Source organism: Meleagris gallopavo, chromosome 8 (assembly GCF_905368555.1).
Source record: "Meleagris gallopavo chromosome 8, MGAL_WU_HG_1.1, whole genome shotgun sequence".
NCBI classification, from domain to species: Eukaryota; Metazoa; Chordata; class Aves; order Galliformes; family Phasianidae; genus Meleagris; species Meleagris gallopavo.
Window position 1 is genome coordinate 22,013,381 of NC_139411.1, and position 23,520 is coordinate 22,036,900.

The 23,520-nt window shown below is 42.1% G+C and overlaps 1 protein-coding gene across 4 annotated transcripts; it reads left to right on the plus strand.

Moving 5' to 3' along the window:
* Positions 1-118: 118 nt before the first annotated feature.
* OGA (O-GlcNAcase) lies at positions 119-23,318 on the plus strand. Of its 4 annotated transcripts, none has more exons than XM_085229097.1 (16): positions 119-695; positions 4,144-4,195; positions 4,502-4,599; positions 5,916-6,046; positions 6,762-6,933; positions 7,888-7,986; positions 8,162-8,446; positions 8,985-9,170; positions 10,378-10,988; positions 11,351-11,525; positions 14,937-15,022; positions 15,893-15,997; positions 16,778-16,863; positions 17,850-18,042; positions 20,141-20,300; positions 21,006-23,318. In XM_085229097.1, exons 1-16 carry the CDS (start codon positions 509-511, stop codon positions 21,140-21,142), a joined length of 2,763 nt encoding a protein of 920 aa, XP_085085223.1. In that variant the 5' UTR covers positions 119-508; the 3' UTR covers positions 21,143-23,318. The 4 variants fall into 4 exon arrangements, with proteins under 4 accessions (XP_085085223.1, XP_085085224.1, XP_085085225.1 ...); XM_085229098.1 differs by having other exon boundaries at positions 120-695; positions 8,985-9,143; XM_085229099.1 differs by lacking the exon at positions 119-695 and adding an exon at positions 847-907.
* Positions 23,319-23,520: the final 202 nt, after the last annotated feature.

Here is a 23,520-nt window from a genome sequence, read left to right on the forward strand (position 1 = left end):
CTGCCGCCTCACCCCTTCCCCGGGGCCTCTCGCGCACGCGCATTAAGCACGATCCGGCCGCCCGCGCAGGCGCCGTGAGCCGCCGCGGCCTCGCCCCTCCCCCCGCCCGCCTTTCGCGCACGCGCGCCGCGTTCTTTTCCGCCTTTCGCGCACGCGCGGTAGGCGGGCTCTTCCCTCTGCTCGCCCGTTCCCCGCGGCGGCTCGCTCTCGTCGGCCCGCCGTTCCCGCTCGAGCCGCGCGCTCCCGGCGGCGCGACGGGGAGAGGCGTTCGGCCGCGATCCCCCGCCCGGTTCCCGGCTTCCCTCGGCCCCGCGGCGGCGTTTCCGCGTCTCTCCGAGCCGCGGGCGGAGCGGTGAGGACCGGTCGGGGCCGGTTCGGCGCGCAGGCGCAGGGCCCCGTAAACAGGAAGCGGCGGCGGCGGCCCGGGGCGGTGGAGACAAAGGGGAGAAGGGCGGCGGGGAGCGGGGGCTCGGCCCGGAGAGCGGGGGTCCTGGCGGCGGGCGGCAGGATGGTGCAGAAGGAGGGGCAGGCGGCCTTGGAGGAGCCCCAGGGCAGCCCCAGCCCGGCCGGAGCGCCCGGGGCTCCTCTGGAACCGCCGGGCGCCGCCACGGGAGCCGTCCCGGGGGGCGAGGAAACCGACACGGAGACGGAGACGGCGCTGGACTCCCGCCGCTTCCTCTGCGGCGTGGTGGAAGGTGAGAGCTGCCCCAGGGAGGGGAGGCCGAGATCCCGGCGCCGTGTGCCGGGGGGGTCGCGGGGCTCGGGCGGTGCGGGCTGGGGGCGGGGACAGCCGCGGGTGCCGGGCGGGGCGGGGAGAGCCGGGAGCCGCTGGCCGGCGACTGCTTGCGGGCCTGGCTAACGCGGCGGGCCGAGGATTCCTGAGGGAGGCCGGGCGGCTCGTCTGCTGGTACGTGTGGGAAGGGGGAGGAGGGAGGGGAGCGCTCCGCTGCGATTAGCGCGGCTGTACGCACGGCTCGGGTTGGGTTTCTAGGGTAGGGAATAGGTGATCGCAGAGACATCTGTTCTGCGATTAATGTCAGATGCTCCCTCTGCCCTGTGGTGTTAAGGCTTAGCGTTTTAACAGCGCTATAGGATGTTTCTTTTACCCAATTTGTTATAGAGGCTCTATTCAAAGGTTTAAGTTGTTCCAGAAGCTTCAGGAGAGAAAGACTCTTTTTCCGTTTCTCAGTAACTACAGATCTGACGTGCGGTTTTTGCTGACTTGGTTAAGGTAGATGGTTGAAAGCCAGCGAGAAAAATGTTTTCTTCCCTACTTAGCTGGCTTGGAATACCTCTAAATTCCTGTGAACTGCTGTTATTTTGGTACCTATAATGACTCTCCAGGAGGAGAATAAAAGCGTTAACAGATGAGAAGCGGAACGGGCAGTTTATCAAAGTCAATATCTGCACTGCTTGCAGAACGTCTTTTGTTCATATCTTAAATAGAGCGTTTGGCTCCAGCGTACATCGCTGTGTGATGTGCGCCAGGCCTGGTTCATGCCTTTCCTTTGTGGCATTGCTGGGCTTAAATATAGCCAGCGTGGAGAGAGATGGGCTGGTTATTAAATGTTTCTCTGTGGAGAAATATGCTTTGCAGACAGGTAGTAGTGGACAGAAATAAAGATTATAACTGCGTGATTTCTCGCACTCCTGAACAATAGGCCTTGAGCACAGCATCACAGAGTGTGTCAAACCACTGTGTGTGCACCGTGACCGTTTTTTGGGGGGTGTTTTAATTACATTGTAGATCTCATTTGCATATATTTAGCAGCAGCTGCTATAAATATAGGTGTTCATGACTACGTAGTAAACTGAAGCAAGAAAATGGCTCCTGCCCAGTGAAGCAGTCTAATGTTATCTGGGAGTCATCTGTTTAGCCTTGTATGTGTACAGAAGAATAGGAATCGGGGAGTGTAAAAACAAAGCAGCAGTTGTGTTGGCTGAGGCAAGTGGAAGCAGGAGGAAATACCGGTCTCTGTAGTGACGTGAGGATTATCGGGTTAAGAGAAAAACAGATTAACTGCAGAAGCAAAGGTAAACACTTACACAGTGCAGTAGCTAACACAGCCTAGAGATACGGTATAATTAAAGCAGTGAACAGCAGAGTTCAGATGTTTTGCAGGAAGAGGAGGTAAAAATTAGTGAAATAGCAGACAAGTATACTGGGAATGCACTCAGAGAATGTGAGGAACTTACAGTCCACTGAACACACCGTTTTGAGAGTAATCAGATGTAAGCCCTGGAATGCACAGAGATGGTGCTCATCCTTCAGGACGGCCAGCCTGGCTTTTAGTGGTGGTGAGTGTGGCAGCTGGGATATGAATACTTGGCATGATCTCGTGACTGTGTGTGAACCTGACACGCAGTCTTGAGGGAGTAATAGAAAACCGGGTCAATTTTAGTTAGATAGAGATCCAAGGATAGTCATCAGCTGATGACATCAGTAATATAAGAAATGCGCTGACAGATGGAAGAGTACTGTATCAGTTCTGACTAGCGTGTTCTCTTCAGTTTTCTGTTTAATCTGCTTGTCTTGTTCTTCAAGTCTTTTTTTTTTTTTTTTTTTTTTTTGCAGTAGGCCCCTGCTCTGCTCCAGGCTGCTAGGTCTGAAGCAGCACCATTGTTGGTGAAGTAGAAATGTCCTTAACAAGTTATGAGATGTGGGTGGTATTGACTGGGTACTACAGTTATTTGTTCTGTCTGCGATTTGTTGAGCTTCCTCAGACTGGCATTAGTCAACATGAAATCACTAGTGAAAATGAGGAATTTTTTCTGGGTGAAACAGTCTCAGAGGCATTTATGCATTGCAGCTGTTCTCTCATTTGTTCCTCTGTTACACCATCCTCAATTCGTCACCTCGCAGTTCCAGTGAGAAGCAGTAGTTACTCAGCTTTTCCACGTTGTGGTGCCAGTTAGTCTTAGGTCACTCTCTGGGAGACTAATTCTGAAAACTTGAGCCTGCTTCAAACTACTTAAGATGATCTTTGATCACTTAATGGGTGAATGAAATACTTGTGGATGTGTAGAAAATGCTTCAATTGCATTAGTTTTGACAGGCTGTAGGAGGGCATTTCTGGCTTCTATAAGAACAGGTATTTACAGATTTACAACGGTGAGTAGCTCTGAAAATGGAGATGCTGTTCACATTTTGAACTGATGTCCTGTGGGAATGTGGGAGCTTTGGATATTAGGAGCGTCATTCGTCAATGAGTGGCTATGATGTTTGAAAATACATGCTTATTTGGTTGGTGTCCTTCCAGTCCTCAGTCCTTGCACAGCCTGCCAGGCTGAAGCTTTGTTTTGAAGTGCCCGTGTCTGGTTGAGCTGTTTGCACAGGTCTAAGTGAATTTACTTTTAAAAGCCTTTTTATTCAAGTATTATGTTTTTGGAATGGGAGGGGTGGAATTAAACCCAGAACGTGTTAGAATTCATGTAGAAGTAAGTGACCTCGAAGATAAGCCATTGTAAAATCTCTAGGTGTTTTTACATGATTATTCAAAGACTGTCTTGGCTGTTGGAGAGGTAGGCACTTGTCGTGCGAAAGGTCAACTGAGTTAATTGTGACCAGAAACCCGTTAATTGGGGTGATTAAGTCAACAAAATGCTCAAGATTTCATACTTACCTATCATTCTCCTCAGTATGTATTTAGGATTCTAATCTGTATCAGGAATTAAGCGTTTTAATGCTGCTAAATAGTATCAGGCATTTGCAGTACTCGTGTTACAGTTGAAGGTGTTTCCAGGTGTCTGCAGCAAAGTCCAGTTACGTTATGACTCTTCAGCCTGCCCTTATCATAATGCCGACTTGACTTGTGAAGCGTATGTGCTCAGGAATTCAGTTTGGGTTCTGAAAATTAATTGCTTTGAAGGCCAAATTTATCAGGCTTTGGATCATAAAAAATTAAAGAAGCTATAATTGCATTTTAAATTTAGATGTGTTTGGTTTATTACATTTTTCTAATGCTGTCTAGCTAGGTGTTTTCTTTTTTTTCATTCTGCTTTGGGAAACCTCATGATAAATGTAGTAGAATTAGTTTATTGGTAGAGGAAGAAAATGAGGGAATGGTTGGTTGTAATACTTTGTTTCATGGAACAGGCATTATTTCACATCTAACTGGATAACTTTGATCTTGTTTCCTGCAGGCTTTTATGGAAGACCTTGGGTTATGGAGCAGAGGAAAGAACTTTTTAGAAGGCAAGTCATGCTTCCTCTCTCCGCAGCACATTCCAGTGTAATGTAATCATGATCTTCCACTTAGAACAGAAATTCTTTTCAGGCTTAACCTAGAGCTATCTTTTGCATACTGTCTGTATTCTGGAGATGCATATTCACAGTCCTGTCTCTCCTAAACCAAATTTGTCCCATATCAAGTGTGTACTTGATAGTATAACACAATCTTCAATGAAGTGGTGTAAAGAAAAAACACCAGCCAAATAGAACATAGAATTTCTGGATCTGTAGCTTGCTCTTGCAATTAAGGCTTTCATCTTGTGCTCATAGGCTTCAGAAGTGGGGACTGAATACATACCTGTATGCTCCAAAGGACGACTACAAGCACAGGATGTTCTGGCGGGAAATGTACTCTGTGGAAGAAGCAGGTAATTACTTCTATTTCCACTCTGCTTCCGATGAGTGCATTTAGGAGATTTTAGGAGGAAGTTTTTCAGAGTGGTGAGGCACTGGAACAGGCTGCACAAGGAGGCTGTGGATGCCCATCCCTGGAGGCATTCAAGGCCAGGCTGGATGTGGCTCCGGGCAGCCTGGTCTGGTGGTTGGTGACCCTGAACATAGCAGGGGGGTTGGAACTAGATGGTCATTGTGGTCCTTTTCAACACAGGCCGTTCTGTGATTTGGTGAAATGAATTGGTCATTGCCCTGTGTACTTGTGTATGTAATCACAGCAGCCAGTTTCAAATATATGTTGAGACCTGTTCTTAATACCATGCAGCTGTATTTAAGGGAGCTTTGGTACAAGCGTGGATTTACTTCTTTTAACTATAATTCTGTGGGTAATTCCTAAAATTACTTTTAAGGCTTTGTCTTATTAAAATTACTTCTCCTTCCTCCTGTCTCTGGGAAAGTTTGTTTAGAAGTGTTCCTTCCTCCCTTCCTCTGGCTCTTGATCCCCTGAGCCATATGGTGGAGCAGGATGATTTGCTGCATTAAAAAAAAAAAAAAAAAAAAAAAAAAAAAGGGAGGAGAAAAAAATGTATGGCTTATTATGTGAGCACAGGTTAGAAAAGCAGCTTATGGCTAGTCAGGACATGAAAGGTCTGTGTAAAAGGTGATGCAAGGCTTATTACCCACCTCTGACTTCTGCAGATTCTGCAGTGTCTTACTGGCTTTTGGGATTATTGTTTTCCTTGAGTGAGGGGTGATACCTACTTGAAATTAAATAGTCCTTGTTGGATGCCACTGTGAATCACTGCAGAAGTATAATTTAGAAGGTACTACGAGGGAACTTCAAATAACAACAAATACTATTAGATGTTCTAGAATTAATTTTCTTCATTGTACGTAAGGTTAAATTTGAAGTTTGTTTCTTAAAACAACTACTTCTGTCCTATGATATTTAAAAAGAACCCTTCTAGTGTGCAGCAAGCTGCAGTGGTGTGTAGAATGAATAGTGAGGTAGCTGATTTCTATGTGGGATTGTTTCAGTGTGTGACATGTTGAAAAAACAGGTAGTAGTTCTAGAACTGTTAATATGCATGCTGTAACAGCAGACTTCATCCTTATTTGTCATTGAGATCGTTTTTTTTAGTTGTTTTCTTTTTCTTCAGAATTTGAGCAAATCCTTGATTTATTCTTTTTATTGCTATGGTAGCACAGGCATCTACAGTTCGTTATTTACGTATAGTTTGGAAGCTGTTTCTTGTTGAATCCTTCTGAAATATTTGAATTTGATTTCCAGAGCAGCTAATGACTCTGATATCAGCTGCACGTGAACATGAAATAGAGTTCATCTATGCAATCTCACCTGGACTTGACATCACTTTCTCAAATCCCAAAGAAGTATCCACACTGAAGCGCAAGCTGGACCAGGTAAATGTGATATGAGCTTCCTGCAGCTGTGGTCCTACTTAACTTAAGAAAAAACCTTCAGTAGCATGTTATTTTACAAGGGTGCCTCAGTGAACAGTTTGAATGGATATGTTCAGGTTGCATTGCAGAAGTGACCACTGATCATCTAGATTAAAAAAAATAATGAAATCTGCTATCAGATTTTGAAGGCTGTTCTTGGAATGTTGTCCTGAGGACACTTAAAAACCTTGAAGTTAGGATGCATTTGCAACACAAGAACCCTTATCCACAATAGGTCTTTTGGTGATAGATCTGATGTGTATCCACCTTTTTTGTTCCCATAATTAACTGCTCTCCTTTGTCCAAATGCTGCTAGTGTTAGTTAACTCTTTTCCAGCTGTCTGTCCAGTGAAATCAACTTTGTTGTAGGAACTGGAACAGATTGAAGGTCTTCAGAAGCAGCTTTGAGGAAGGCAGGGCGGTGGATCAGAGACAAATGCTCATTGTTTTACAGTGATAGATAACAGGCCTGTCTTGTCTTACCGACCTTCTCCCTTCTGTTCTCATAGCTTTTCCTTCTTACAGGTTTATAAGCTGAAGAATAATTCCTCAAGTACTTTCTCCTATTTTTTTAAAGATGTTTTATCCTGTTGTAAATCTTGAGAATTACACAATTTATTAAAAAAAAAAAAAACACACACACAAAAAAAACCTGCACTCTTGTTCTTTGTTTTAGGTTTCCCAGTTTGGCTGCAGATCTTTTGCCCTGCTGTTTGATGATATTGACCACAACATGTGTGCAGCTGACAAAGAAGTGTTTAGTTCCTTTGCTCATGCTCAAGTATCCATAACAAATGAAATTTACCAATATCTAGGAGAACCAGACACATTCCTTTTCTGTCCTACAGGTAAAACAAGATGAATCCTTTAGTTCAGCCTTAATGGGTTCTATTGTTTATCCTATTAAAGTTGGTTTAATATCTCATTGTCACTTTAGGCAGTATTTTGGGAGTCATTTGAAGAATAAAGGGAGGTTCAAGAAATTTTGTGTACAGGTTTTACCAAACCTCTGCATCTCTGAAAAGCTTATTGCTGAGCAAAGCAGCAGCTTGATGGAATGGTTCAAGAAGTAAAAGTTAGATTAAACGAGGACTTCTGTTTGACTTGTACCGAAGCCTGGGCTGGCTATTAGTTTCCTAGAGTTTTCTTAAAATAGAGACACTGCACTTCCCATGCTCACTTCTTTCAATGGTACCTGGTCTTAGTAAGATTACTCACTTCTATTCATTGTTGAGCTGCTGCCTTTTTTTTAAAATCTAAAATATCAGACGACTCTCAAAGTCGATCATTGTTTTGTTTGTTTGTTTGAATTCTAAGCATCATCTATCACTTGTAAGAATATTTCATTGTAATGGAGACAGTATCACTGTCTTTGGTGAGGGTTGTTAGTTGAAAACTTCACTTGGTAGCAATGTTACCATTGTGAATTACTGTGTTTGTCTCTTTGCCTGTGATAGTTCTGGTTCTGTTGCAGACTTCTTTTAACAAATCATACTCTTTGTTTTTTTTAAAGATTTTTTGTTATTTTATAATTATCTATAATTAGTCTGATGCTTTCTAGTTCTTTTGCATATTGTATACAGTAACCTGGACTTCTGTTTTCTTCCAAATTTTTGACACTTGAACAATTTAAAATAAATGCTGTACTCTTGCTTTCTGATGTTTTGCTAAACAGCATATGTAATGCCCTTCTAATTTAGACTATTGGGGATTTAGAGCTTAACTTTCAGGATTCTCAAGTGATAGTATGTTGTCATATCTGTACATCTTTCTAATAAGCAAAGTTCTTTTTTCCTTTGCAGAATACTGTGGAACTTTCTGTTACCCAAATGTTGCTCAGTCTCCATATTTACGAACTGTAGGAGAAAAACTGCTTCCTGGCATCGATGTGTTATGGACAGGTGAAGTAGCATTTTTTTTTTTTTTTTAAAGTCAGTGTTGGTGTTCCAAGTGATTTATCAGAAGTACTTAGTTAGAAATAAACAACAAAACAAAAACACGTCCAGCTGTTTGATGTGAGGAATGTGAATCCTCATGCATGAGCAAAGCACTCTCATGGTCTCGTTTCACTCTTAGGTCCGAAAGTTGTATCCAAAGACATTCCAGTAGAGTCCATTGAAGAAGTTTCTAAGATCATCAGGAGAGCACCAGTTATTTGGGACAACATTCATGCTAATGATTATGATCAAAAGAGGCTTTTTCTTGGACCTTACAAAGGTCGGTCAACTGAGCTCATCCCTCGACTAAAGGGAGTTTTGACCAATCCAAACTGTGAATTTGAAGCCAATTATGTTGCTATTCACACACTTGCAACCTGGTACAAGTCTAACATGAATGGAGTGAGAAAAGATGTGGTGATGAGTAAGTATGAGTACTTGTTTGCTGGGGCCATATGTTTAACTATGTAACTGTTAACACTGTTTACACTGTTTTGTTTTAATTATTCTAGACTTTCCTTGCAGTTTATTTTTAAGATAGCCTACCATTTTCTGTCCTGAAAGTAAAGGACACCTGAAAAATAACAAGCATCCAGATTGTCTACTGAAAGTACTTTTTATGCATCTCAAATCTAATAGCATGTGCTACAGATACATCTCAGGAAATCAATAAAAACAGTTTTGTGGTTTGTATTTGACACAAGTATCCATGGGTTTTTGATTATACTGGGGTAGAAGCAGATCAGATCAACTCTGAATGGTGTAACACGTAACTTCTGTGTACTGTTTGTGTGCTGATATTGATAGTGACCATAGCTTTCTGTTTTGTCCAATTAGGTTTTAATTATTTGTCCTTCTTTGTGAAGTAAGACTGAGAGTTCTTGAGTGCCTTGTCTAGCATCATCTCTTTCTGTTTTAGATGAAACTTATGTGATTTTTTTCTTATAAACTTCTCTCTGTAGCTGATACTGAAGACAGTACAGTTTCTATCCAGATTAAACTGGAAAACGAGGGGAGCGATGAAGATATTGAAACAGATGTTCTCTACAGCCCACAAATGGCCCTGAAGTTGGCCTTAACTGAATGGCTTCAGGAGTTTGGAGTACCTCAGCAATACAGCAGTGAGCTTGGTTTGGTATCATTCTGGGGTTGGTAGGAAAATGTGATTACATGTTCAGTACTTGCACTTAGATTAAAACTATTTTACAGATCTCGGCAGTAGAAGTACTCACTACCTCACTTATTGGGGAAACCCTAATAAAGAAAGAAAGAGTGCTTGATATTCTGCAGTGTGCCTTTAGTGACCCAGCTGATCAGCAGGAGCACCCGTGAAGCAGGATGATCCTCTGGCATTTCTGATCTAAGACAGGAAGGAGTCTGAATATTGTCAGTCCCAGCAGTTATTACTAGATTTATGTGGGACCTGAGAGAATAGGAAGAATTTTTTTAAGGGGGTGTTAGATTTCTGAGAAAAACGATACTGCCCCAGAAGAGTCCATGTTTTTCCAGTTGTTTTCAGCTGGCTTTGTTTTTCTGAGTTTCTGTCTACAGAAACCAGTTGGGTTCCTTCCAGCATTGTACACCTTTCCTCTTGTAGCACTGGGAGCTTGAGATTGGAGGTAAAATCTGTTTCTCTCAAACATGGGTTTTGGGTGGTCAGAGTGGCCTTAATAGCTGTTGGTGGAGTGGAAGAATCTCTTCTCCTGACTCCTAGCTCTGCTCTTTGCAGTTATCCTTTTGAACTACTGTAGCATTTCAGATCTCTCTAAAACTCAGCTGTGGCAGAAACATTGGTTGAGGAGTGGTAGTGTCACTGTCCTCCGCTTTCACAGAATCATTTGGGTTGGAAGGGACCTCTTAAGATCACCTTAGCCAAGTCCTCTGCTCAAGCAGGGCTGGCTAGAACAAATTGCCTAAAACCTTTTCCATTTGGGTCTTGAATATCTCAATTTTCCCCAATCGCATTTTTGTGGTTGAAGTATTTGAGCATCTGTCCTTTTATTTTAAAGTCTACTCTGAATAGGAATAACAAGTCAGTTGATGCAAAGGGAAAAAGTTAACTTGAAAAGATTTTTATACTGATAATATAATCAGAAATATTTCTGGCAGTGCACGTTAACTCATTTTATGAACTCCCTGTCTTTGCTTGGTGGTTATCTGAAGGGGAAACTTGCCAAAATATGAAGTCTGTAGTTAGAATTACAGTGACAGATGTGAACAGGCAAAGTGCCAGAAGGAAGCTGCATAATTGGCTGCCATGACAACAGAATCATCCATGAATTTGTAGAAGTTGCTGATTTTGAATGTTTGTTGGCTGATACTGACAATTTTAAATTTGTTTCTTCTTATGCTCAGGTAGGCAAGTGGCCCACAGTGGAGCTAAAACTGCAGTGGGGGACGTAGGGCCTCTGGTGGCACCATCATCTTTAAATGCAGCAACTGTGGTTACCACAGTTTACCAGGAACCCATCATGAGTCAAGGCGCAGCACTGAGCAGCGAGCCACCAGCCTTGGTAAAGGAGGAAGAGAAGAAGCAATCTGATGAGGAGCCGATGGACATGGTGGTAGAAAAACAAGACGATGCTGACAAGAATGCTAATCAGATACTGACAGATATTGCTGAAGCGAAGATGACAGAGGAGTTGAAGCCAATGGATACTGATAAGGAGAGCATAGCTGAATCAAAGTCCCCGGAGATGTCTATGCAGGAGGACTCTGGTAGTGATATTGCCCCTATGCAGACTGATGAACAAATTAACAAAGAACAGTTTGTGCCTGGGCCAAATGAAAAACCACTCTACGCAGTAGAACCAGTGACTTTAGAGGACTTGCAGCTTCTTGCTGACTTGTTTTATCTCCCGTATGAACACGGGCCCAAAGGTGCACAGATGCTGAGAGAATTCCAGTGGCTTAGAGCAAATAGCAGTGTTGTCAGTGTTAACTGCAAAGGAAAGGATGCTGAAAAAGTGAGTGTGACTTAAGCTTGTTTCTCTCCTTTTAAATCAAAATCCTGAGCAATGTTGACTGTTTTCTGAAGTAGAGATAGGTTCCATTTTCTAGAAGCTGAAGGGTAGCGTGTAGCTTAACCACAAATGACAATAACTTTTGTTCATCCAGTGGAATTTACTGTTTTAAGCTCTGTAGTGTCTGCATATTTGAACAGTGATCCCTGTACTGGCTCCACTTGTAAGAACAGTAGAGACTTGTGAAACACGTGTGGTGCGGTGGTTCAAAGTATGGAATTGTGGGGTCATCCTTCCTATTTGGAGTACTTGTCTTCCCTAGAAGGCAGTGTTTGATCTTGTGGATCTTTTCCCTCCATCCATAGATAGAAGAATGGCGTAACCGAGCAGCTAAGTTTGAAGAGATGTGCAGCTTGGTGATGGGAATGTTCACTCGCCTCTCCAATTGTGCCAACAGAACAATCCTTTATGATATGTACTCCTACGTCTGGGATATCAAGAGTATTATGTCAATGGTGAAATCTTTTGTGCAATGGTTAGGTAGGTGCATTGGGAGCCATTATAATCCCAGATAGAGTATCTTTTTTTGTGTTTTTAATTAGCCCACGGGGAAAACAAAACATTATGCAAATGTGTTTTCTTGGACATAGGGTCTGGTTTGACCCTGTTTTAAAGGTTTTCTTATCTCAGTATGTGAATCAATGCCTGCTTTGAATTTGCTTTGGGATTAAAGCGATGTCTGCTGGATGTTTAAGATTGGAGACCTGGATTTTTTTCTTCTTGGGCTAATGAATCTTGAATCTCATCTGACACGTAAGTGTTGACTTTAACTTATTCTTGACTGAATGCACACTGGACTGTGCCCCATAACCTCTTGGGTACCTTGTATACGATTGGAAACGACACTACGAAATGTGACGACATCAGCCACATGCTGCTTGCTGTGTCTTGATAACACTTGCTGTCTTCAACAGAACAATTCCAGAAGTGACCTTTAAATGGGCCTGGCCAAGAGGAAGCTGATCCTCCCAGCCCTGTGCGCATGCGAGCTTTAGCGTAAGGCTATTCTGGTGCAAAATTATTTTCTTGAAACACTTTCCAAATTGCTTTTTTGTTGTTGTTTTTTAATTATTTTCTGACAGTGGGTGGAAATTGTGGAGCTTTCTAGACTGATTTAGTCTGAGATGTAAGCTGATCTGGAAATGCTTTTTGTTCTGGTTTTATTTTTTATTTTTTTTTCCTGAAAGATTTTTGAGGGATCCAAAGTTGGCAGATAGCACCAGCATGGCCTGGGTAATTCTAGTGACCTCACTTCACTTTCAGGTTTCAATCCAGCTGTAAGGAATATGCTGTGGACTTGCTTGACTTACACAGCAGGCAGCAAAGCTGATGGTCTCTTGTCATACGTTTTGTAGCTGTCACAAGCCACACAGTGGTTAACCATTGCACAACCTTGGTCAAATGCAAGTGTTTGGATTGTTAAATTGTAGTCTTAAATACTGACAGTTTTAAGTTGAGACACAGTAGACTTGTTAAGACATCAAGTCAGGCCCTACTTAAAAGCTTCCTGTGGATGTGCTTATTAAATAAGTGATTCTTATGTGTACGTGAATAACGAAGATGAGCTTTTAGGACTGCCTTACGTCAAGTACAGAGGAGAGCTTGGCAGAATTGTACTGTATTAACATCTCTGCCTAATGCTGCAGAAAAGCTTTAGTGTATGTGGTTTTAAGACTAGTGTGACACCACTCCCCCAGCTTTACTATCTTTGCTGTATGTTGACATTTAACTAGAAAGAATTCTCTCTTTTTTATAACTTAGTCTGTTTAAAAGTCTAGACCCACTCTAAAGAGAACACAGTTTCTTGTGACCTCGAAACATCGAGGGCCCAGCTTACATTACAACTTCATAGCTACCCGTTGCATTTCCTTATTTCAGATGAAATTGTTTCTAGTTTTCTGAAGTCCCTGTAAATTTGGTTTCAAGTCTTTAAATGCATCACATACTTCAGAATTGCCTTCAAAAATGAAATGTTTATAGATACTAGCTCTCTGACTTCGACCTTGTTCTTTCCAGTATCATGACTGGCATTAGAGAGTTGAAAAATTCACTGTAGGAATTGGGTGTTTACAATTCAGTAGTCTTAAACTAATAATGCTTCCATGAGAGGAGATAGTTTTGTCCTTAGCTAATGTTTTATCACAAGTGTAAACATATGTAAAGCCAGGTATGTCCAAATCCAAACAAATCAGTTCTCACGATGGTGTGCTCAATGGTCCGCTGAATGTTCGCTTTCACCTCTCCTCCCAAGTCCAGCTAGCATTCAGTCCCTTAAATTACTGTGGCTGTACAGTGCTATGGATTACTAATGACTTTTATTGTCTTCTTCCCCATTGTGTACAGATGGGAGAATCTTCAGCACAAGTTTCTACTGCTATTGGATGGACAGCGCCAGATGTTCGCAGCGCGTCGTCATTAATTAATTAAAATGGACAGGTTTTGTCTGTGAGGCAGCTCAGATAGATTAGATGTGTGATAGGCATGAACTGAAGTCACATTTGCGCAGCGATTAAGGCATTAACTATGTTTTTTGTTTATACAGCTCTTCATTCACACAGCTCTTTACTGTAATAATTGGAAGTGCTAGTTAAGTTGTAGTCTCAAAGGAGAGACGTACTGTCTTCCAAGTTATTGACTAAATTTCCATGTGAAGAGTATATTTTTGTGAGAATGCTGAAGCGTGGGAGCTGGCCAAATTCAAATTCTGATGCTTGGATCATTTCTAATACTTACCGTGCTTAGGGTAGTTTACACTGAACATGTATTCCTAAATTCTAATAAATGTCAAACTTGGCACACTTTGGGACTCTCTGACTAGCACAACACACTTGTCTGTACTGATTTGGGACTGTTACTTGAACAGGAGTTAGACTGCTGTCTACAAAAGGAAAAGAATATTTGCGCTGCTCATCTTGTCAGAAAACTAGGCAGGTAATCTCCATTCCAGATCCTGCACTTTTATTTTCCTCCTAACAGCTGTTATGTTAGTTATTGAAGGCCATGGCGTCTTGCTAGTGGAACAGTGTAAAAAGTCAAATGGCTAATGGAAGCTTTTTTTTTTTTTTTTTTAAATACTCTAAAGTTAAGAACATTGATGGGTCTCCTGTGACTGATCAGTAGGAACCCTGTTGTCTCTGGTATGCTTGAAGAGGGAAAACTGAGATGCTAAAGAAGCAGAGCTGGTATAACCTGTGACAGACAGGGTGTACTAGTTAGTGTGAACTAGAATTAACTCACATGCCAGTGGCACTGAGAAGGTATGGCCTGGATTATATAAATCTATTTAGTCTCTTGCAAGAATGCTGTTTCATACAGCTCTCCTGGCTATCTTAACTGTTCCAAACTGTTTGCACATACTGCCAGTCCTAGTTTTCTGACAAGAGTAGAAATGTTAATGAATAAAATGTGACTTCAGAAAGGTCCAGTTTTTTTCAAGAGGCTGTGATAATGGAATTTTTGTTCTTCAACTGCTTGTATTTGCAATAGTAGCTATTGAGTCAAGCAGCATCCACGATGTCCTCTTTTTGTAGATGAACCAGATGCTTCTGCCACAAGTGGACAAACAGAAGGATGTGCTGAAAGCCTGGCAGGCTTCTGTAATTGTACATGGCAGCATTCTTGTATCTGGTCTGGAATGAGGTGTGCTGTCTTGGTCACCTCAGGTGTTCTTAAACTGACCTTTATTTGAGACTGTAAACTTGAAATCCTGCAGTTGGTGCATGAGCACAAAATCTTTATAAACCATATATTATTACAGCCTCTACCGAAGCCCTGGATTATAGCTCAGTTAGAGAGCTTTTTCCACAAGTGTGTGTTAGCTTTTTGGACGTGTAAGACACCCAGGAAATCCCCCTTCTCGTAACGTTCTCCGCTTGGATCTGATCTCAACAGGGTGTCGTAGTCAATCTTCAGCACAGTTCTTAAGTGGAGACCAAGAACCCTGGGCCTTTAGAGGTGGTCTAGCAGGAGAGTTCCAGGTATCAATATGACTTCACAACTGAATGACGTTTTCTTTGTTTTATGAGAAACCTTTTGTTGCACATCAGAGGTCTGGAAGGATTGGTCTGCCGAAGGCTTTCTGGTCCAAAGCCCAATAGCCTTACAGCTTGGTTTAAAATAATTTTCCTCCCATTTCTACAGTAATTTCTCAAGGAGATGCTGCCTGTCCCACGCGCACGCGAAGCGCAGCGGCTTTAGTTGTACATTTCACATTGTTTCTTTGCAGGTCGCACAGCATTTTTACCTGCGCCCGCAATTGCACAATGCGCGCACGCTTGTCCACCAATGGGAATTCCATGAGCAAAAGGAGAGAGAGCAACCACAATTAGTATCGCTACAGAAAGCAGTAATGCGTTTCCTTGGAAAGATCTCAATTGGCAAATACTCGAAAATCTGTTCTCAAGTGTGCTTATACCACGTGTGAATTTGTTCATGGATTTTTCAGGTGCTGTACTTTTCCCCCCTCACAGGTGCTCTGCGCGCAGCAAATAGAGTCAGCGCATTGCTTTTGGGATAAGCGCCTCCTCTGGCCAGTTAACCCTCTTCAGACCAAACCTTTCCTCCTGACATTCTGTGTTCTTGTAGAGACAGTGTAGATATGATTGGTAAAAGCGTTTTAAAGTAGATAAGATAAGCAGGCTTTTAATGTGCTTTTTCGATTGCATATTCCAAAACACCAATTGGATATTTTCTATTCAAGTAAGGTCTTTGCATTTGTAAAGCCTACCAACCCCACCTTCTTCTGGGGTGCCTGCAAGTAGCAAATGTTAATTTGGAAGTCTGCAGTGCACGCCCGAGAACCTTGGGATCTTGTTCATGCACTCATATTAAGTATTTTGTTTTCACAGCGTTTGCTGCCAATTGATGGGGCAAATGACCTCTTTTTTCAACCGCCTCCATTAACGCCCACTTCCAAGGTGTACACCATAAGACCCTACTTCCCCAAAGATGAGGTAACCGCTTCTGCCTTTTGTTGTTCTTACTGATGTTTTCTCTTTTGTGGCAACACCGGTTCCTTCCGAGTCCCTTCACCCTCTAATGAAACAGATGTTCCAGTGTCTTGCAAGAAACAAATGCAAGTTACAGGAGAATGGAGGATAAGTGATTTGCTTATGACTTAACAGCCTGCTGTGCTGCAGTACAGTTACACCCACAGCATGATTGCAGTTTTCCATCCCCCTTTTTTTTTTTGTGTGTGTGTGATGCCTTCCATGTTTCTCAGCAGTGGGTTAAAATGATTCCCTGCTGATAGTGGAATTCTTGCAGTGGGAGCACATGCAGCAGTGACTGTAGGGGTGGGTGTGTGTACCTGTTCACCCAGTAATTATTCTGCTAATTCCTAGTATGGAAAAGGAGCCCTTTTCAGTACCGTAACGCAGATCTAAAGCTGGTTTCTTAGAAATAGTCTATGTGGCTTTCTTTCCAGTGAAAGTTTAGTAATTAGCCTTCAGGATTAATCTCCGGTTGTAGAAACGTGCAGAAAGTTGACCTTTAATTTTTCTTTTCCTTCCATTGAACATAACCAGTATTTTGGACAGGTAATTGTGAGATAGTTGTAGTTGGGAAGGGGGGCAGAATTGATCCTTTTTAGAGATGTGTGCTCCTGTTTGGTGTAACTTAAGTCCTGCCAGTACCAGCTTATGGTGGAGCAGTGGAGCTGTTAATGAAATCTCTCTAAAACAAAGTAGTTCACTTTTGAGTTTTATGACTTGACATCTCTCCTCTCTTCGTAGGCGTCTGTATATAAGATCTGCAGAGAAATGTACGCTGATGGAGCTGATCAACCTTTCCACAGCTTACCAGACTTAATTGGAGACAAGTATGTCTTAGAAATGCGTGAACTGACAGAAGTGGTTGATGTGAAGGATGATGTTGTGACACTGTATTTAATTTGAGTTTTTTAAAGTGCATGTGTGCTGTGCAGGATGCAAAACTTCTGACTTCAATAAGCAAAAAAGCCATCTGTAATCATTAAGAAATTGAAACTGACTTCTAAAAGATATTATTAACACTTGTGTCTCAGTTAATGCTCTGGTCACGTGTGGTGGGCTGTTAGAAAAAAAGATTGAGCTGAAATGTCTATATTAAGAAACTCATGCATCATAGTACCACTTCAGTTGTGAAAGTACATCATGGGTATCTGTGGTGACATTCTGGGGTGGTTTTTTTTTTTTTTCTTTTAAACCTAGTATGGTTCTTCAGGTAATTGAAAGATTTGTTTGAGGACTAGCATGCCAGACAACTGCATTGATTTTTATTTATTAGATGTGAAATGCATATTATGGTCTACCTGCACCAACATTTTAAAGCAATGACAAGTAAGATGAAAGTTTAAAAAAAAATAGAAAAAGAAAAAGAAAAAAGTATTAAATCTTGAGCTGTGGAGTGAGCAGCTTAAAGTATTTTGCTGTGTCTTGGGTGTGTATTTTAGGTAGAACTTTGTAAAGAAGCTTCTCTGTGAGAGACAGGAAGGTAGTTAAGAAAGGATGTGTAACTGCTCTCAAAAAAATGAACAGGAAGGTAATGGCAGCGGGAATATTGAGAGCAACAGGTGAAGAAAGTTTGTGTGATGAGTCAGACCTGCAGGCTGTATAGAATTAAACTGAGGATCCTGAACTATTGATGCTCATCACTGAGTTTTGACAGCTGATCGGTCTGTTAATTGATGCGTTGTAAGAATTGATTTGCACTGCTGGAGAACTCTGTCACTTCTTTGGGTGACCCCAGCTTCATCCAGAACACACAAAGAGCGTGCCTGTTCAATAGGACCTTCTTTTGGCTGAATTTGGTTGCTTCTTTCTGCAGGTTAGTAGGAGGTCTGCTCACCCTCAGCCTGGATTACTGCTTTGTCTTGGAAGATGAGGATGGCATATGTGGCTATGCTTTGGGAACAGTTGATGTGACTCCTTTCATTAAGAAGTGCAAAATGTCTTGGATCCCTTTCATGCAAGAGAAATATACTAAACCAAATAGTGACAAGGAGCTGTCTGAGGCAGAGGTTGGTATAGCCTATGAGACTGGGACTTACGGCTGAGCTGCGTTCTTCTTTCTTTCAAAGGCAGTCCTTTGTATTTCTTTGGATTTTAAGCTTTTGTAATTTATTTTTCATAACTTTCTGTTGTCTTTGAACATAGTATCTGACATCTTAGATGCTGATAGTAAAAGTACTCACTGTGTGTCAGATGCAGCTGTGTGTTATGATGCATCTTCCAGGTGTACTTAGTAGTAATTGATGCAGGAAGTACACGGAGGCTTTTTGGAACTGCTTGGTGGCAGAGCTTTCAAACCAAGGGCAAACATTAATTTAAAGAGAACTACGTTTTGATGAAAATGAAGCAGCGTTTCTGTTCTGCAAAATGAGACATTGGTGTCCTCATGCACATGAGGCTCAGGTCTGACAGGCACACCAGCTCAAGCATGGAAAACAACATCAAGAACTGGGTTGCTTTTTCACTTAAAATCTTTGAACTGTTTGTGTGGTGTGATGGGTGCAAGTGGTGCAGAATGGTATCGCAGTCACCAGTTCCTGATGGTAATTCAGTCTGTGGCCTCTGGCCAGTTGTGTTGTTTGCATAGAAGGGGTTTAAAAAAAAACAGCCTTGCAGCAAACGTTGCTCTTTCCAAATGTGTGTGTTCTGCATTGGGTGCAGCTAGAGAATGTGACCTTATAGCTCACTTCTGTTATTGAAGTGGAGCTCAAGTTAAGTGTACGGTCTGTAGGTCTTTTGACTTCATTTTTCTAGGTTTGTGCAGTTTTTGCTCTTAGCTGCATAGGAAAGCTCACGTGTGTATAAAGATACTGGTAAAAAAGCACAGCAAAGCAAAGCTCTAGTAGGTCCAAAAAGGAGAAGCTTTGATTTCCAGATGTTTAAAGGCAAACTTCAGGGGAAGAGAAAGCAGGAGGTATGTTATGCTATTAAACTGGCTTTGTCATTCAGAGGTCTATGAACATTTTTAGCTGTTGGTATGTTAACCCAGGATTCCTGCTTCTAGTACAGTACTTTAGAAAAAGTCTGTTTCCGAAGCCTATGGGTGTTGAAGGATGTTCCCTGGAGTGCAGAGGAGGTTTTTGTACTTGCTATTGAGATAGATGCTGTGGGTTTTTCTCAATTTTGACACCATAAAGGAGAGAACATTCAGTAAGTTGTTTAGAAGCTGTTGCCATTAAAGGTCAGTAAGGAAAAGTTTTGATTTTATTTTTTTTTCCTCCCCCTCCCCCAAAGAATAAAGAGTTCCTTTACAGGCCTCTTATCTCTTAATAATCTGTCTCCACTTTAGTTTGAAAAGCTCCTGTTCCATGCTTCTTAGAGCATTTGATTCAAATTGCTGACATCTCAGATGATTCAGTTGTTTCTTAGTTTACTTGACTACTTCTTGAGACCCAAACTCCAGTGGGATGTTTTGTTTCACAAAGGAAGAATCCAGCCTTTTGAGTGTTGTGTTGTAATGTTTGCCTTTGCCTTGGTACTTGATACCAGCATGGCTAGCTGTGAATGCATGCTGTGGCATTGTGCATGCTATAGCTGTGTTAAAGTGCAGAGGGCCAGCCCTGGTTCTGTCTCTGAAGTGGTTCAACCAGTCTGAAGTAGCAACACTGAGCAAAGACTTGGTCTGTCACTGAAGGAGTGTGGGAGATAACAGATTACAGATTTGACAGTAAAGTGTCTAAGCTTGACCTGAAAAAACCCTGACTGTGGCCTGCTAATGTTAAGGTTCCTTGTGTGATGAAGCCCCAGTTCTGGTTGTTACAGTGGCAGCCTTCAGTTACACAAAGTTATGTAGCTTGTTTACTTGAGCCAGTGCTCTGTAATGGCTTTAAAATTCTGCAGCCAGCAGGTGGTATGATTAGTGTATTTCAGATTTGGCTGTGGGGCAAATAGTCTAGATAACTGCATAAACAGTACAGATTTCTCAGGCTGCTATGAGCTGAAGGATAGGGAGGATAGGAAGCTTAGAGCTACAGCCACCCATGACTGTCAGGTGTAGCTGAAAAGTTTTTAGAGGTGTACTCTGTGAGCAAAGCAACTTCCCTTGAAAATGAATGAAAATAAAAAGCTGAACAATGACTGAATATCTGATTCTCTTATTCTTTTCAGAAAATAATGCTAAGCTTCCATGAAGAACAAGAAGTGTTGCCAGAATCATTCCTTGCCAACTTCCCATCATTGATAAAGATCGATATCCACAAAAAAGTGACAGATCCAAGTGTGGCCAAAAGCATGATGGCCTGCCTGCTCTCTTCTCTAAAGGCTAATGGTAAGCTTACTGCACTCAGAATGCTTAGTGTCCTAATTACATACTAGGTCTGCCATGGTTGGCACTCTAGATTGAGGTAAATAGCCATCCAGAAGTCTTTTATAATTAACTTTTGCTGCTGTCTTCATTAAAGGTAGCTTTTAGCTGTAGCCGTTACCCTGCAAATTAGGAAACAGGAAGAGCTGAGGGAGCAATTTGCAAAAAATGTGTGCTTTCATTTCCATCTTGAACAACGTGCAAATGCTCATGTGTTCTCCGCTGGCAGTGACAGTGGTGCTTTTTCTTACATGTGGAAGTGTGCACTGGTGAATAATTACCAAAACCTTCGGTATGGGAAAGTACTTGGCCATCTGCCTTACTGCACATCTGAGGTTCACAGGTCTTTGCACAATTTGGTACCTTCCTGTAGTGCCTTTTGTTCTGAGCCAACATTCAGGGTTTCAGGATGCTTTTATGTGAAATAAGAGATCTTCAGAGGGACGTGGTTTGTTCATGCTGACAAGATCTCTGCAATATGTGGCCCCTTTAGGGAATGGTTGGCTGTGTTGCCATAAATCTGGTCTCTTTTGGGTACTGTGCTGCTTGTAGAATTGAATCAGTGATTTAATTGGGTTTAGATGCTGAAATAGATGGGGACTCTAGTACTCGACTGCCCTCTTACAGTATTTCTCTCTCACTGTTTTTGTCCCTCTTTTTCCTCTCCAGGCTCCCGTGGGGCTTTTTGTGAAGTGAGGCCAGATGATAAAAGAATTCTGGAATTCTACAGCAAGCTGGGCTGTTTCGAAATTGCTAAAATGGAAGGATTTCCAAAGGATGTTGTTATCCTTGGAAGAAGCCTTTGAAGTGCTCAACAGCGAACTGTTCCAGTGCTGCAGTCCCTTACCATCTGGGCGGGTAGTGGTGGGGATCTTCACGTGGTCTAGCTGAACAAAGCCAGCAGTAAGCCAGCTTGGGAGAGGGGACTATGCGAAAATCGCCCATCACACATTCAGACTGATTTGTTGGAAGAGGATAACGCTGCTGAAAACACCGTTTTAACAAGAGAATCTTTGTCCTCTCCTGGTCTTGTGTGAAGTGCCAAGGAATCTTGCATGGACTATATAGCTTCCTGGAGGAATTCTTCTGAATCGGCGTTGTGGTTGACAACAGTTGTGTGTTTGAGTATCAGCAGAAAAGTGGCTGCTATAAGGAAGTATCTATAAAGATGCAGTTTTGTTTCTATGTCATAGAGCAGGATGTGCAACTGGAGGTTGCAGAAATGGGAGGGATTACTTATGTCAATCAGCAAATGTAAAGATAAGTAGTTATAGTTCTATTTTTGACTATCTTTATGCTTGTTGATAAAGCAATGACCCATTGTCACTTCTAATGACCATTGGTTTAAGCTTTGTGCTTTGTTAGGGACAAATGTGCAGTGGTCTGTGGCAGAAGTCACTTAATGACAAACCTGTAAATTTCAGTGTATATAAACTTAGCTGTATGCTGACTAACTTTTTGTTTACCAGTTTTTGTAACTTTTTCTTTTAAAAAGTGAAAGGAGATAGGTCCAAGATGGCACTTTTGAATAACATAAAACCACAATGGAGAGCAAATCTGTCCACAGCACTGACTTTTTTTTTTTTTAAACTGTGCCTCATGTCCAGGGCTAGAAACTGAGCGTGTTGGGTGAGGAGTGCTGATCCCAAGGATCCTTCCTTCAGATGGCTGTTGGTTTCCTGCCGAGCTCCCACAGTGTATCGTCATTCTCCTGGGACAGAAGCAGCAATTCACAGGGTGGGCTGCTGAACCTGTTACTTTTGGTGGCATTTGTCCAGAACTGGGTGGAAGATAGAGGGAAAGAGCTGGCCCACGGCTGGGATTTATCCTTGGAACAGTCACCATGTTTCAAAGCCCTTTCATTCTAGTTAGATTAAATCAGGGTCTTCAAGTCCTGCACATTTGTATCAAATAACTTTTCTATAAGAAATGCCACAAGAAGCACATTTTTACTCATTATTTAGATGGTTACCTACTTCTAAAGGTTCCAAGAACTCAGCGTCCATACCCAGGTGTGACGCTTTGGCTCCGTGGTGGAACCGGCACGTTGTGGGATCTGATGGCGAGGTAGTTACATCCTTTGTGGCACTGGTATGTCACAGAAGTCCTGGTGTCACACAGAAGGGGTTGGCCAACACTGCAGTACCATGTTTCTTTCACCTGCAGTCGTCTTAATCTTCCTTCTTCGATTCCCTGGGTTATTTCAGCGGCGCACAAGGGAAGTTCAGTTCCTTGCGCGAGCTTCCAGCTGCATTGAAGTTCCACAACCTATAATGAACGGCATTAAGACTGCAGTGATGTTGTCTGCAGCCTGTAAGGAGATGCTGTGCTCAGCCTTCTGCTGCAGTCATGTGCAGGATTATATTTTTTTCCTTTGCAGAATGTGAACCATTATTTTAATGCGGTAGCGAAAATATTTAAGTTGAAATAAGTTCATTTCAGTTTTAGAGAGAGGTACGGGGTTGTTCTGTGGGATTTCATGTCAGTCAGAGCTGAATGCCACTAGTTTTTATACAGCTTTGAATGCATGTTGAGTAGCTGATACCTTGATTTATCAGATGGGAGAGGTTTTTTTGTTTTGTTTCTTCATGGATACCGGAGTCAACTTATTTTATCTGGATTCATAGCATTACAGCATAGGATGCTTGTGGCCTTATTTCTGGCTTTTAAGGAGCTGCCACATTTTCTCTTCCTATGACTTTGTTATTATTATAAAAGTTAATTGTATAAGCCTATGGGAATGTCAGGCCAATGCCATCATTCTAGGATTGTAAAGTGATATGTTGACATATCTTTCATGGTTAAGAATTTTCATTAAGGTTGGAATGCCACTTTCGTTAATCTGTTTTTAGATCAACAGTATCTGTAGCAGGAAAGGGGAAAAGAAAATAAATAAATAATAAAAAAAAAGACCTGTAAAACTGTATTTGGAGACCATGCAAGAAATAGAATAAAAATTGAGAAGTGAATGTAAATAAGAAATGTGTGTTTTGTGTATGAGGTTTGTGAACCAGAAGTGGGTCAGCAGTGAGTATTGCACCGTGCCATGTGTGTTGGAAGCCCTCAGGATCAGCTGTCAAACAAAACAGGATGCATGGATTGCTCTCTTGTGCCTTTGCCTGCAGACCTGCAGTCCAGAGCGGGAAATGCACTGGGGATTGGATGGATCCCACTTCTGCATCTT

Excerpts from the sequence above, each read along its gene's own strand:
- OGA (XM_085229097.1), top strand. The coding sequence starts at position 509 with ATGGTGCAGAAGGAGGGGCAGGCGGCCTTGGAGGAGCCCCAGGGCAGC. Across the intron at positions 4,600-5,915 it reads GTACTCTGTGGAAGAAGCAG|AGCAGCTAATGACTCTGATA; the intron begins GTAATTACTTCT and ends TTTGATTTCCAG. Across the intron at positions 15,998-16,777 it reads CCTACTTCCCCAAAGATGAG|GCGTCTGTATATAAGATCTG; the intron begins GTAACCGCTTCT and ends CTCTCTTCGTAG.